We start from the raw sequence: 16,072 nt of genomic DNA, 5'->3' as shown, positions 1-16,072 counted from the left end.
GGATAAACTACGATGACCTCATGTGCTTTATTCAGTGTTAAATGCTAACAATGTGAGTTTGAATGGAATTTTACATTGCATTTATTGCCATACTACTAAAAGCAGCAGCGGATATTTCACCTCAGATCTTGAATATAAAATAAACCAGTTGATATTGAACTTTAGAACTGAGACCAACACATATCAGTGAGCCAGCATCTACATTTAATCATGTTAAAGAGGTTTAATGTGTATTAATTAGATTATAAACCTTGCCATTTCATTAGAGTGCACATTAGGGTGTGCTTCTAAATGGCTGCATTTACATTTCTGTTGTGTTTCGTTTGGTGCAAACTGCCAAATTAATTATCACTGCGTATCTCATCATTTAGTGTGTTGTTTGGACACGGGGTTACAATGTGACCTGCTCGCATGCTTTGAGAGCCTTCATGACTCTTGTTTTTGTATTAAACAAACAGACTCATGTGAGCACAAGAAAGCAACTGACTCATGGTGAAGCTCACTGGTTAAAAACTGAAATGCGTGTTTTGTTAATGCCAAATATTTATTAATCGACATTTTAATACAATTAATGAGTATGTGCAGGGGAACAGCTACTTTTAGACATCGCTAAATGCCTGATTTGTTCTAAAATGAGCCGGCAATGATTTTGGCAATTACCAGAAAAGGCACCTAAACTCGATCTCCAGTTGTGTGGTTGGTTGGTTAGTCCTACACGTGAAGTGTAAGCTGTACACTGCTGAGGGCAGATTGAACACACACACACACACATATAGATGTAAATATAACACTGTCATGTTTCCTGTGCTGAAAAACCTCAACCATTCAAAAAGCAAATGCAAAACAAACATTTACTGAACAGAAACATCTTACACACACACACACACACACACACATATAGAAGAAATCTCAATCCACCTCTACTGACATATAAAAAGTACAACATTAGTGTTTGAAGTGAGTAGTTCAACACGGCAATCGTACAAAACTTTACTCTAGTGCCAAATGATCATTCATATATATTCATATATATATAATATATATATATATTAGGGCTGCACAGTATATTAACACATCCGCAACAGTCACATCAAAAGATATGCAGTGTTGAGTCTAATTCCTAGTTGACACGGAGCCACAGAACACATTTTGTAGTCATAGTATCTATAATAGAGTAAAAGTTTTTCATTTGCGTGTGTTTTAAGGTCTGTGACCGTCCATTTCAGGAGAGTTTAAAACATTTGGGCACAAATTTATTTTTAAAAAACCAAGCTAAAAAAAAAAAAAATGTTTAGAGGTGTAACAAGTATTAATTGTATTTAATTATTTACACCAGGGGTCACCAATCCTGGTCCTGGAGGGCCGGTGTCCCTGCAGGGTTTAGCTCTATCTTGCCTCAACACACCTGCCTGGATGCTTCAAGTATACCTAGTAAGACCTTGATTAACTTGTTCAGGTGTGTTTGATTAGGGTTGGAGCTAAAATCTGCAGGACACCAGCCCTCCAGGAACAAGTTTGGTGACCACTGATTTACACTATTTATGCAAAAATTAGATGCTTTTTTTTTAACTTAGATTTTTGTCTTGTTTCTAGTCCAGTGATCTACATTTTAATACGATTATTGTATTGTGCCCATTGGCAGATAATTTAGCTTGTTTTAATGAAAGGTTCTTAACTCTAAAGGTGAAAACAAAATTGAAAAATAAAGATTTGTATATATATTTATACTAAAAAGGAGACAAAGCCAAGCAAGAAAAACATGTTTTGCATTGTGAGTATTCAATTTCTGTACCTGAATGCTGCTATAGTCAAATAGACCTATTCAAACCATCTTCTGCAATTGTATTTATATTGCAATATTTATCGCAGAAAAATAAAACATTGCAATATAAAGTTTTTCCAATATCGTGCAGCACTAATATATATATATATATATATATATATATATATATATATATATATATATATATATATATATATATATATATATATATATATATATATATACAAAAACACACTGAAAAACAGATGAGTGAATCCCTTAAAAACATTTTGGTTATATTTCACCTCCAAAAAAAATAAAAAATGATACATTAAGGGCTCATTTACCTTGCATTGATGATATTTGTGTGTGAAATTGGGGAGAAATCATTGATTAATGGCAAAAATGTCAATGTATGACATTTTTCAAATTAAAATAAAACTTAATTATTGCTAAAAATGCATCTAAAAAAAGTAAAAATATTTATTAATGGGAATTTGGCGAGAAAATGTTATAAATAGTTGCATTGTTATTTTGGAAATCGTCCTTAATTGTGAAAATGCAAAAAAATAATTATATATATATATATATATATGTCCTAAATATGATTTAATAACTTGCGGATTTCCTAATTGGAGGTTGAAACATGACCTAGACGTGTTTCTCTACAGGATCACTCAGAAAAATGCTGGTTTTACTCCCGAAAAATTTGTGCATGTGTGTATTTCAGCTTTACAGAAAGAGAAGAAGCACATCGAATTATAACCGCCTTCAGGCTGTTAGCAGCAAAAGCATCATTAGACTGAATACAGCATTTGAGAGGTCACCGTATGACCAAACACAATCACCAACACGCCACAAACTCACACTCACAACCGTGTTTACCGTCACACGAGGATCATGGGGGCTGATTTCACCAGAAAACACACTTTAAGGCTTTATTATCAACTCTCAAAAATCACGACACAAAGATGCCCGACTGCTTTACTTCCAATCAGATGAGAATATTGCTGGAATGTTTCGCATACGCTACCAGTCAAACGTTTGGAGACTTTTACAATATGGCCGCATTTAGTTTAGCGGTGTACGATATATCGCGATAATTATCGTTATCACGATAATGATATACACAATATACATATTGCAGACTCATGTGATAAAGTAGATTTATTTTATGCATTGGTTGTTTATATAAATGCGACCAATCAGATAGGGCCCTGCTATCTTTAGCTCCACCTGCTCAGTAGCCGCTATTGGCTGGAGCGGCCCAAGGCTGAAAATAAACACTAATTTGAACAGTAGGTTTAACAATAAGGCTGTATTTATTTTAGGGCTTGCTGATATATCGTGATAATGGTATATTCAATATACATATTGCAGACTCGATGCCCGACAGAGGAAAATGACAACAGCCAATGAGAGTCTGAGAATAAAGACAACGTTTTTTAGTCTGAATTAGATCTGAAAAAAATGGATTTTACCAGTTTGTTGTGACATCATTAAATAAATCAATTAAAATGGCTAAACAATATCATAAGAAATATCCTTATCACAATACTTATCGCAAATATCGTGATAATGCTTTATGCAATACATGTATCACAGCGGTGTGATAAATTACATTTATTTAATGCATTGGTTGTTTATGTAAATGAGACCAATCAGATGGGATTACTATTTTTAGCCCCGCCTCCCAAGTAGTTGCTGTTCTGCTATTGGCTGGAGCAACCCAAAGTTTAGCCGGTAGCTGAAAATAAACACTATTGGGTTGAGTCGAGAGGAAAAATAAAAAAACAGCCAATCAGGGGCTGACAATAAAACAATGTTTTTTAGTCTGAATTAGAAAAATAGTAAATAAATGATTTAAAAAACATAATAGCATTTTATCTAGGGAAATGTTATATCGTAAGAAATATCGTTATCGCAGTACTTAACATCGCATATTTTTCCAGCATCATGCAGCTCTAATTTATTGACTAAAAATACAGTAAAATGTGAAATGTTACTGCGATTATTAAAGAACTGTTGTTTTATTAAACGTTGTTTAATTTGAAATATTAAGATTTAAAGCTGAATTTTTTAAGCATGATTAGTCTTCAGTGTCACATAACACTTAAATATATTAGTATCATGATCTGCTCATGAAGAAACATTTATTATCAGTGTCGTCCTTAAGGGAATTGTACTAATAAAGTACTAATAAAAATAAATTGGTAACACTTTACAATAAGGTCAATTAAATAATGCATTTACTAACATGAACTAAACACATGTACAGCATTTATTAATCATAATTGAACATTTACTAATCCATTATTAACATCCAAGTCCATGCTTGTTAACATTAGTTAATGCACCGTGAGTTAACATGAACTAACAATGAACTACTGTATTTCAATAACTAAGATGAACAAATACAGTAGTAAATGTATGGTTTATTGTTTGTTCATGTTAGTAAATGCATTAATTAACATGAAATAATGAACCTTATTGTAAAGTGTGACCAATACATTTTTATTCATTACAATAAATTGTTCAAGAGTGAAAGTAATTACATTTCTAATGTTAAATAAGCTATCATTAGGCCCACCCAGAATCTGCACGCGCAGAAATCTGCGGAGTAAATGTGTGTAAATCTGTATTTATTCAGTTTTTTTTTATTTATTTCAGTAATATTTTTGACTAATGTGAAAATGTTCATCTGATTTATGTGCAATGCAGTTTGTAAAGTAATATTTTCTGTCTTTTACTAGATATATTATATGACAAACTTGCTTTATTTACCAAATAAATTTAATTTAATTGGGTTTGCATTTTAAACATTAAATAAAAGTTAAAATATATATATTTTTTTTTCATATTACGGTTTTATTTATGATACTCCCAAAATAATTCAGCAGAAATACGCAGACTATTACCAAAATTCTCATCAGAAATAGCAAAAAACGTGCGCAGAATCCGTAAAATATTTCCGTAAAAAAAAATCTTAAAAGTAAAATATTCTACAGTTTCCACAATAATATGAAACACAATAATAAGAAACAACACTAAATGTTTTCATCTCTCATACTTGAATTGTATGAGTTGTTATTATTAATTGTTCACCAATTACAACTGATCGTAATGCAGCAGCAAGTCATAACATCATAATCATTTCAGAAGGATAATGCGACACTAAAGACTGGAGTCATGATGAAAATTCAGCCTTGAATCACAGATATAAATACAATTTAAACAACATTCAATAAGAAAGCAAGTATTTAAAAATGTAATAATATTTCACAGTTTTGACTGTATTTTTCTCAAACAAATGCAGCTTTGGTGAGCGGAATTATGAAAAATCCAAACGTTTGACTGGCAGCGTCTATTCAGACCCAAATAGAATTAAAAACGTAGTGAACCAAAGCATATTCAATTATTTATTTACATCTCCAAGAGGAAAAAAAGCATTATATGTGTACACAAACATTAAATTTGGTCAGTCACATTATGAACACATCAATATTTCACATTTTAAAAAGACTTCACGCTACATGTTCACTCTACAAGGCGCTTCAAAACTGCCGAAAAGCCGAATAATGAGTCTAGACACACAGACCGCTGCATTAGCGCTCGCATGTCCTCCGTTGATAGGGCTAAATAAACTAGTGTTTCCCAACCCTGTTCCTGAAGGCACACCAACACTGCACATATTCATCCTCTCCCTAATCAAACACACCTGAATCATCCGAAGACACTCCAAAACCTGAAGGGGTTTGATAAGGGGGACATCCACAATAAGTACTGTTGGTGTGCCTTCGGGAACATGTTTGGGAAACACATCTAGAGTAAGGCACAGCGGGGACGTTAGAATCGAGCCCCTCTATGCTTTTATCCGCATCTGTTTTGAGCTTGTGCAAGACCCTGAGGAACCGTCCAGGAACGCCCAATAGAAAACCGAGTTCTCACACAACATGAACAACATAAACTGATGGCGGATAAATGTGGTGCATGATGGGAAATCAGCCCCCTCCCCACTCTGAGCCTGTTTTACTGTGTGCCGCTGGTTTGGGCTGTGCACGACAGCTTGCAGGATGAAAGCATCAGCCCTCACCAGGACAGAGAGAGAGAGAAAGAGAGGGAAAGTAGAGGAAACCGGAGAGGAAAGGGTGGCTGAGTCCAGTCCAATCAGATTCTTCGTCGTGATCACATGATCTCGCAGCACGAGTTCTGCTTTCTTGCCTAGAACGTGAAGAAAACAAACACTGCATCAGATTAAAAAGCGCATGTGGACACTTTACCAGAATGTTCTGCATCAGATAGAGAACAAAAAGGCATGTTGAGACTTTCCCTGAATTATACAGAAGTGGCTGATGGATGGATTTTTAAGGCACTACAGCTGTTTCATCACTTTTTTTGAGCCTTGTTTTTGTTTTGTGTGTGTGTGTGTATTATATATATATATATATATATATATATATATATATATATATATGTGTGTGTGTGTGTGTGTGTGTATATATATATATATATATATATATATATATATATATATATATGTGTGTGTGTGTGTGTGTGTGTGTGTGTGTGTGTGTGTGTGTGTGTATATATATATATATATGTATATGTGTGTGTGTGTGTATATATATATATATATATATATATATACATACACATATACATATATATATATACACACATATACATATATATATATATATATATATATATATATATATATATATATATATATATACACACATATACATATATATATATATATATATATATATATACACATATACATATATATATACACATACACATATACATATATATATATATATACACATATACATACATACATACATATATATATATATATATATATATATATATATATATATATATATATATATATATATATATATATATATACATATATATACATATATATACATACATATATATATATACATATATACATATGGTCAGACCATGCAAAGTCAGACCTTACTGTCCTAATGAAATCATTAAAAATCAAGGCATCATATTTTATAGTGGCGTAATCTAGAGGGTTTTGCCTTTCATATAAGCCCCTTCTGATATCAAATGATCAACTAGAAGTCAAGTTAGTATTTGTTGTTCCTAAAACTTGTATATAATGTTTTATTCAGATAAATGAAAAGTAAACATTAAAATAGAGACGAAAAGTATTTAGTTCATTCCACATTATCTGCAAATAATACACACAGAAGACAAAATTATTCAGACTATTGTGAAATTATTATTTGTTTCCATGGGAAGCATGTTAATGGACTGACCGTTTTATAAAAGGCTTTAGACTGGTTTCCCAGATGTTCGGATTTCTGAACTAAATCATCCAGTTTCTCTCCTCTCTCCAGCAGTGACTCCATTGTGTTGTGCTGAAGAAACAAATCAAATACAAGTGGAAATCTGTTACAAGAATCTACGACAGCACACTCATTCATACAGAGAGTATCACTGATTTTAATGACCAACAAAGTCTTGAGTTCACTTGATTGTTTGCTCACCAAAATAATTTTGGTTTCATCCAGTTCTGCCTGCACTTTGGTCATGGCGTCAGCCTCGCGTGGATTCTGCAGGACAGGAAATAAAGTCATTTAACCTGTCAACTGCATGGACATTAACTACAACATTAATTTGCATTCTTTTAAAGGGATAGTTCCCCCAAAAATTAAACTCTGCCATTATTACTCTCCATCACTTCTTCCAAAGCTGAGTTTTTTCTTAAGATATTTCGAAAAATGCTGAAAACCTGTAACCATTGGCATCCATTGTTTTTGTTTTTCCCTACTATGGAAATCAATGGAAGCTCCTAAAGTGAAATGTGCAAAAAAATTATAATAATAATGACTTGCATCACATATGCACGACATAGACATACATATCGCATGTGCATGACTTAAGTACCATCTGTGGATGACAAAGTTGTACATATTGCATGCGCACAACAAAAACATACATATTGTGTGCGCAAGACTTAGACAGACATACATGTTGCACGCGCACGACAGACATGCATATTGCCTGTGCACGACATTTGTATTGTGCACACAACATAGACATATATATCACGTGTGCACAATATGCGCATCATGTGCGCACGACATACGTATAATGTGCGCATGACATAAGTATCATGTGTGCACGACAAACATATTAACATATTGCATGTGCACAACAGATATAAAAATCTGCATATAAAAATCGTGCGCACAGCGTAGACATACATATCACGTGTGCACGATAGGCGAATCATGTGCGCACGACATAAATATCTATATGTGCGCACGACATACAGTACGTATAATGTGCGCACGGCCTACGTATCATGTGTGCAAGACAAACATCGCATGTGCACGACATAAATGTGAAAATCTGCATATAAAAATTGTTAACGCAACAGACATACATTTCACGTGTGCACGATATGCGCATCATGTGTGCACGACATACAGTATGTATAATGTGCGCACAACAAACATATCGCATGTGCATGACAGATATAAAAATCGTGCGTACAACATAGACATACATTTCATGTGTGCACGATATGTGCATCATGTGCGCACGACATACAGTACGTATAATGTGCGCACGACAAACATATTGCATGTGCATGACATAGATATAAAAATCGTGCGTACAACATACATACATTTGACGTGTGCACAATATGTGCATCATGTGCGCATGACATAAATATACATGTGCGCACAACATACAGTACGTATAATGTGCGCACAACAAACATATCGCATGTGCATGACATAGATATAAAAATCGTCCGAACAACATAGAAATAAATTTCACGTGTGCACGATATGTGCATCATGTGCACACGACAAAAATATACATGTGCGCACGACATACAATACATATAATGTGCACACGACATAAATATACATATGTGCACACGACATACAGTACGTAAAATGTGCGCACAGCATACGTATCATGTGTCCACGACAAACATATCGCATGTGCACGAGATATAAAAATCTGCATATAAAAATCGTGCGCACAACATAGACATACATATCAAATGCGGACCACATATGTATCGCGTACGCACATAAAAGTCTTCCGTATTATATTTTTGCACATGTCACTTTAGGGGCTCCGTACAATGCTTACAGGTTTTCAGCATTCTTCAAAATATCTTCTTTTGTGTTCAACAGAAAAAACTCTCGGGAATTCTCAGGAAACAGGGAATACATTTTTGTTTTGGGGTGAACTATTATATAACCCCCTTATTAACACTCCAGGGTTTTTCCAATGACTATTTCAATGAGTGTCCTATAAAGGGTTAATAAAATGTTTCGTGGGCAGCCAGTGACTGATCTGCACAATATTTTAGTCGTAACAACTCACCTGGTATCGAGCCAGATGACTGTCCAGGGCTGTGTACTGAATGGTCGCCGGTGACCCGGAAGGCCAGTCTATACTGTTGACCTGTCTGGAGAACTCATCCAGAACCTACACCCGTTTAGGAGAGAAAATTAATACATGTAATCCATTAAAAATACAACAACATCTTACATCATGATGGTCACTTATTATTATTATTTATATTATTATTATTAACTTTTTGATAGTACATTTCTCATTAACTAACAACTATGACTTTCAGCTCAATACTTTTCCTATTTTCTGCTTATTAATAGCTATGAAGGTAGTACACAAGTTTACCTGTTAGACTGGATTAAGGATGTAAACTAAGATCATGCAGAATATGTGCTTTACAAGTATTAATAAACAGCCAATATCTTAATAATACACAGATAATACACCAAGAGTGAATAAAGAGTGGAGCAATAATGGCAGAATTTTGCTCTGAGTATTTTAGAAGCTGCTCATTCTATAACTACATGTGGAATGTTATCTAACTGTTATGCATCTTGCTGGTGTTATTTGTATTAAACTGTAATGATAGTGTCAACATGACGCACCTTGTCCAGTAAAGTGAAGCAGACTCGGGAGGGATATTCACTGTCCGCGATCACAACACCACCCAGATTGTCATTCCGCACGTACACGTGGCACAAGTACTCTAACAGGGAGAGGGAAAACACACACACAAATGCATATTTGATCCAAATCCAATCACTTAACTGTGTGAATACTTCAAACCTCTTAAGTACATAAAAAATAAGATAATGGCTGCGTCTGAAACCGCCTACTACTTAGTAGGTACTGCATTTGAATTTAAACGTACTACTCGGCTGTTAGAAAATTACGTTCTATACAGTATGAATAGTCACATGACGTACCTGCGTGAATTGCGTCACTTTACTCCCATTCATGAATTTGCTCTCGGGGCATCATGGGATAGCGCAGCGTGCATGGGATGCGCACTCCGGAATCTCGCCGGAAGTAGTAAGTCATCCGGGTACTTCTCGCATACTGATTTTCAAATTCTATGAATTCGGACATACTACTCGGCTCGCATACTGATTTTAGCGTACTGTATAGTATGGAAGTATGCGGTTTGTGACGCAGCCAATATTATTTTATCTAAATAAGATGCAGCAATGGTATAATTAAAGAGTTCATTTTCATTATTGATCATTTAATCTACTCCACTCTTTGAAAATATGTATTTTGTAACGGCTCGTACACAGGACGATTTACGTTTGCGTTTATCGTCAGCGTTTTACGAGACGTTTTTTCCGCATTCAATCCCAAGCGATTTTCACTGGCGTCAAGCAGAAGAGTATGCAAAATCACTCCCTGACGTTAGATGGCGCTACACAACTTTAAGCTTCCGATACCGCTTGTAACAGAAGAGGAGGAGGAGAGGAAGTTCACACGCTTGTTGTTAGTTACTAAAGCAGCTCCAGCTCTAGTTACTAAAAAAAGTTACTAAAGCAGCTACACTAGCTTTTAACAGCAGACAACGCTCTACACTAGTTTTTAACAGCAGATAGCTCTCAAGGTAAGTTTTTAAAAAGCACACTGTGCTCTAGACTACTTTCCTAACAGCAGATGGTGCTCTAGGCTAGTTTTAAACAGCAGACAGCGCTCTATGCTAGCTTTGAAAAGCAGACGGCACTCTAGGCTCGTTTTTAAAAAGCAGACAGCGCTCTAGGCTAGTTTCTTAACAGCAGATGGTGCTCTAGGCTAATCTTTAACAGTATTTGATGCTCTAAGCTAGTTTTTAACAGCAGATGGCGCTCTAGGCTGGTTTGTTAACAGCAGATGGCGCTCTAGGCTGGTTTGTTAACAGCAGATGGCGCTCTAGGCTGGTTTGTTAACAGCAGATGGCAATCTAGACCAATTATTAACAGCAGATGGCGCTCTAGGCTAGTTTGTAAACAGCAGATGGCGCTCTAGGCTGGTTTGTCAACAGCAGATGGCGCTCTAGGCTGGTTTGTCAACAGCAGATGGCAATCTAGACCAATTATTAACAGCAGATGGCGCTCTAGGCTAGTTTGTAAACAGCAGATGGCGCTCTAGGCTAGTTTGTAAACAGCAGATGGCGCTCTAGGCTGGTTTGTCAACAGCAGATGGCAATCTAGACCAATTATTAACAGCAGATGGCGCTCTAGGCTAGTTTGTAAACAGCAGATGGCGCTCTTGGCTGGTTTGTTAACAGCAGATGGCAGTCTAGACCAATTATTAACAGCAGATGGCGCTTTAGGCTAGTTTGTCAACAGCAGATGGCAATCTAGACCAATTATTAACAGCAGATGGCACTCTAGGCTAGTTTGTGAACAGCAGATGGCGCTCTTGGCTGGTTTGTTAACAGCAGATGGCAGTCTACACCAATTATTAACAGCAGATGGCGCTCTAGGCTAGTTTGTAAACAGCAGATGGCGCCCTAGGCTGGTTTGTTAACAGCGGATGGCAGTCTAGACCAATTATTAACAGCAGATGGTGCTCTAGGCTAGTTTGTAAACAGCAGATGGCGCTCTAGGCTGGTTTGTTAACAGCAGATGGCAGTCTAAACCAATTATTAACAGCAGATGGCGCTCTAGGCTAGTTTGTAACGGCAGATGGCGCCCTAGGCTTGTTTGTTAACAGCGGCTGGCAGTTTAGACCAATTATTAACAGCAGATGGCACTCTAGGCTAGTTTGTGAACAGCAGATGGCGCTCTTGGCTGGTTTGTTAACAGCAGATGGCAGTCTACACCAATTATTAACAGCAGATGGCGCTCTAGGCTAGTTTGTAAACAGCAGATGGCGCCCTAGGCTGGTTTGTTAACAGCGGATGGCAGTCTAGACCAATTATTAACAGCAGATGGCGCTCTAGGCTAGTTTGTAAACAGCAGATGGCGCCCTAGGCTGGTTTGTTAACAGCGGATGGCAGTCTAGACCAATTATTAACAGCAGATGGCGCTCTAGGCTAGTTTGTAAACAGCAGATGGCGCCCTAGGCTGGTTTGTTAACAGCAGATGGCAGTCTAAACCAATTATTAACAGCAGATGGTGGTCTAGGCTAGTTTGTAAACGCCAGATGGAGCTCTAGGCTGGTTTGTAAACAGCAGACGATGCACTAGGCTAGTTTTTAAACAGCAGATGGCGCTCTTGCCTAATTTTTAAACAGCAGACGAATCTACAGCTCTTGCTCAGAATCCATTAAAAAGAGTAGTGATGCATTTAGAAAATATCAGAATTGATTTCTCAAACAATGTGTCTACCTTTCTGGACATTAAACATTTCATGTTGCTGTCTTTAGAGGATAAGGGAGCTCTTGGATTTCATCAAAAAATCTTAATTTGTGTTCTGAAGTTAGATGAAGGTCTCCGGGGTTTGGAAGAACATATGGGCGAGTAATTAATAATAGAATTTTTGGTTGTGCATTCTGGAGTACACTTGAACCACGTTTAATCAATTTAACTCTACATTAAAATTCAATGAAAAAGTGATTATTACATACAAAAAAATCTTACATACAGCTCCTTTATAAGTATGCTAAAGTGTACTTTTTCCTAATAAGCTGATTTTGTGGTGATCAGTAATTGCACAGTAAACCTAATAACCAGTTCTTCATCCTCCACAAGCAACAAGTAAACTCAACAGCTCAAATCAGGCCAAAGTTTGTCAAGACTTCACCCTGATAATGTTATCACTGACCTTGTTCTTTGACAGACGCACGACTTCCTAATGCTGAACGCTCGACGATCAGGGCGCTGGTGAATGTCATAAACTCCTGTACACTGGAAAACAAAAACAAAGTACAGTCATCATCTTAAGCTGTAGTATCTGCATAAGAATACTGTTAAATATCCAAAGGATATTCCTGAGGTTGTACCTGGATCTCTGGAAGAAACTGAACGATGACAGATCGTACGCCGCCTTCAGCAGGTTGGCCTTCGTTGAGCCTTTATGCAAGACACTGAGACTGTAGAGCTTCATAGTGTTTCTGGGCAAGACCTGCAATAGTGCATTTATTATGAGCATGACATTTATAGAGTAATCATAGTTATCATGAATACTATAAATGATTAAGATTTGTTTAAATTAATCACAAACGATTCATCATTGTTCTAAAATAAATGCTGAAGTGTTTTATTTTCACCACTAGGGGGCACATATTCACAACAAACAAAGGCGTGCGTGGTATTACTGCACAACATATTGTTTCAGCATCGATTTCGCAATGTGATTATTACCAATAAATAATGTTTTAAACGGAGCATTTTTTTTGCATCTTCTGTAAATAAATACTTTAATGTAAAAAAATAATTTTAATGTAATGGAAAATATGCAGTCTCAAGGCATCTCTGGCGGAGCTTCCAATCATCAACAATGTGGTGCAAAGTAAGGCTCAAGAATGGATCCATCATCCTACTTGACCAGAGATCAGATGTGGCTGCAAAGTGGCTGCAGAAGTCTAAATCAGCCTTAAATGAGCAGGTTCTGAATATCGATTTCAATTACTTTTCGATTAATCAATCAGCCCTATCCTGAATTAACCTTAATATTTTATTTTGCTTTTAATTTATGTGATTAAAATTGTATTATATATTATTTAGTTATTAAATTATGATCACTCAAATGTGATCAAATTTAGCAATATAGCAGCCATTTTGCTAAGATGCATGGCAAAATTGTATTCCCTTGTGGGCTTTAAACTGAGCAAGATTGTTTTCCCAAAGTAAAACTGAAACTAAAAGCAACGAGGTCAAAAGGTAGCACATCAAAATATTACAATTTCATTTTTAACCCATATGTTAATTCATCATACTTTCATGTCTTGTAAGTTAGGATTTTAATATCTCAAGCTTTTAATTTTTTTTATTCACTCGTGTATGAAAGGATGTTCAAATTGAAATTATTGTAATTGAAATTAATATGCAACTATGCTACATTACAATCACGATAAATGCTAATCTATAAATGCTACAATAACAAAAAACAAAACTGAAACGTCATATAATTGAATACATAAATATGTTAATATAAAATTCTAAAATCAAATATAACTAAACTGAAATTGGCAAATGTAAAAACCATATTAACATGACATATTTATACCCGTGCGAAAAAGCTAATATACTAACCTTGGAAGCGTCAACCTTTAGTTACCAGCCCATGTATTTAATTAAACACTACACCACACCCATATATACACATATAGCAGATGAGCACACGAAGTGGCTCTGGAAAGGATCCCAAGACGTGAAATCATTAGATGAAGATCATGAAGAGGTTGAAAATGAAGTGTAATTTCTCTGGAAAATGACTCAATGCAGTTCAACAGGCTGATGATGAATAACAGCTGCTTAGCACCGAGCTAGCCTTGAAACACACCGATGTCTCTAGAATAATCTTTACGAATTTTAATCAACCCTTAACCGATTCACCACCGTGAAATGAAACATTATATACATAAGTGAGCAAATGTCATTCTCACCTGCTTCTGTGTAAAACAGCCAAGACTGAAGCTAATCCGCTAACAGCTAATCTAACCAGGTCAGAATAACTTTTATTTTGCTTCAGCCGACAGCGACGATTCTGCCCTGCTGTTAATTAATATTTTGTATGATATATTACAATTTCACTGGCATTCCGGATACTCCACGTTCAACAGAAGGTATTTAATCAGCTCACAACTATCCGAGGATTTTTTCAGAAACTTGCTAGCTGGCAGAAAGCGGCATTTCAAAATAAAAGCTCCTCATAACACACCCATGAGAAGCACAAGATGATGACGTGCCCAGAACAAAAGTCTCAAGTTCATGTGGACGAAAGCGGAGATGGAGAAAATAAAAGTTCCTTTAAAAAAAGTTCCTAATCCGCATTCATTCGACTTGACAATTTAACTACAATAACCATGCTGAAATTGCATGTACTACTGTGCTAATTCATGTCTATGAACGGCAACACAGAGCAAACAAGTTCCCTGTATTTGACTTAAAATGTTATATATTTTTTTTATTTAGAAAATATATGTTTATTAGGCTACATCTTCTTTAAGTAGCTACGTTTTCATGACTGAATAATGATAAAACGCGTTTTTGCGACTTTTTATTTCAGAATTGTGAAATGTCTCTGCTGAAAAATCCAGCTTAAACCAGCCTGTGGTTGGCTGGTTTAGCTAGCCTGGTTTTACAGGGGGCTTTGGCCATTTCCAGGCTGGTTTCCGGACATTTCCAGCCTGGTTTTAGCTGGTCAGTTTGGGAGATGACTAGCTAAAACCAGCTTGACCAGTCTAGCAGGCTTGGAGCCCAGCCAAAACCAGCTATGTCCAGCTTAAACCAGACTGGTCAAGCTGGTTTTAGCTTGTTTTTTTCCAGCCTGACCAGCTAAGACCAGACTGGAAATGGCTGGAAACCAGCCTGGAAGTGGCCAAAACCCCTCTAAAATCAGGCTGGTTGACCAGCTAAAACCAGCCAACCAGCCTAGGCTGGTTTAAACTGGATTTTTCTAGCTAGCAAGTGATCTCATAGACTGCCATTATAATATCTATATACTGCAGTATCATGGAAATGGTCAAATTAAACCCCTCTTAAACCAGGCTGGTCGACCAGCAAAAATTTAGGCTGGTTTAAGCTGTTTTTTTTTTTTTGTGAGTTATTAAGTCATAATTGTGAGATATAAAGTTTATATCTTGCAATTCTTGCTCAATTACTTGCATTTTCAGGTTGCAGTAACCTTTTTTATTTTTTTTAATTTAGTGGCGGGAATGTATAGAAGATTTGGTTTGTTTGTTTACCCATGCAAGTTAATGTAGACTACATCTGTTTTATTTGCTTATTTTAATATATCTGAGAAAGTTTCACCAAACTTGATCACCTCACAGCAAGAAGGTCGCTGGTTCGAGTCCCGGCTGGGCCAG

The 16,072-nt window shown here is 36.1% G+C and overlaps 1 protein-coding gene and 1 long non-coding RNA gene across 2 annotated transcripts in view; one reads left to right on the top strand and one right to left on the bottom strand.

Annotated features, from left to right (window-relative positions):
- The window catches only part of LOC141376286 (uncharacterized), a 501,640-nt gene that overhangs the window by 253,651 nt on the left and 231,917 nt on the right, over positions 1 to 16,072 (top strand). The window lies entirely within an intron of this gene.
- ykt6 (YKT6 v-SNARE homolog (S. cerevisiae)) lies at positions 5,169 to 14,837 on the bottom strand. Its single transcript, NM_201092.1, is given in 8 exon segments — positions 5,169 to 5,983; positions 7,066 to 7,167; positions 7,297 to 7,362; positions 9,161 to 9,265; positions 9,739 to 9,839; positions 12,865 to 12,947; positions 13,043 to 13,164; positions 14,648 to 14,837. Coding segments are annotated over 7 exon segments (597 nt in total). The 5' UTR covers positions 13,147 to 13,164; positions 14,648 to 14,837; the 3' UTR covers positions 5,169 to 5,947.

This window comes from Danio rerio, chromosome 10, assembly GCF_049306965.1.
Source record: "Danio rerio strain Tuebingen ecotype United States chromosome 10, GRCz12tu, whole genome shotgun sequence".
In the NCBI taxonomy this organism is placed as follows: domain Eukaryota; kingdom Metazoa; phylum Chordata; class Actinopteri; order Cypriniformes; family Danionidae; genus Danio; species Danio rerio.
Note: the sequence above shows the minus strand (reverse complement) of the source record. Positions and strands in the feature narration are given on the sequence as shown.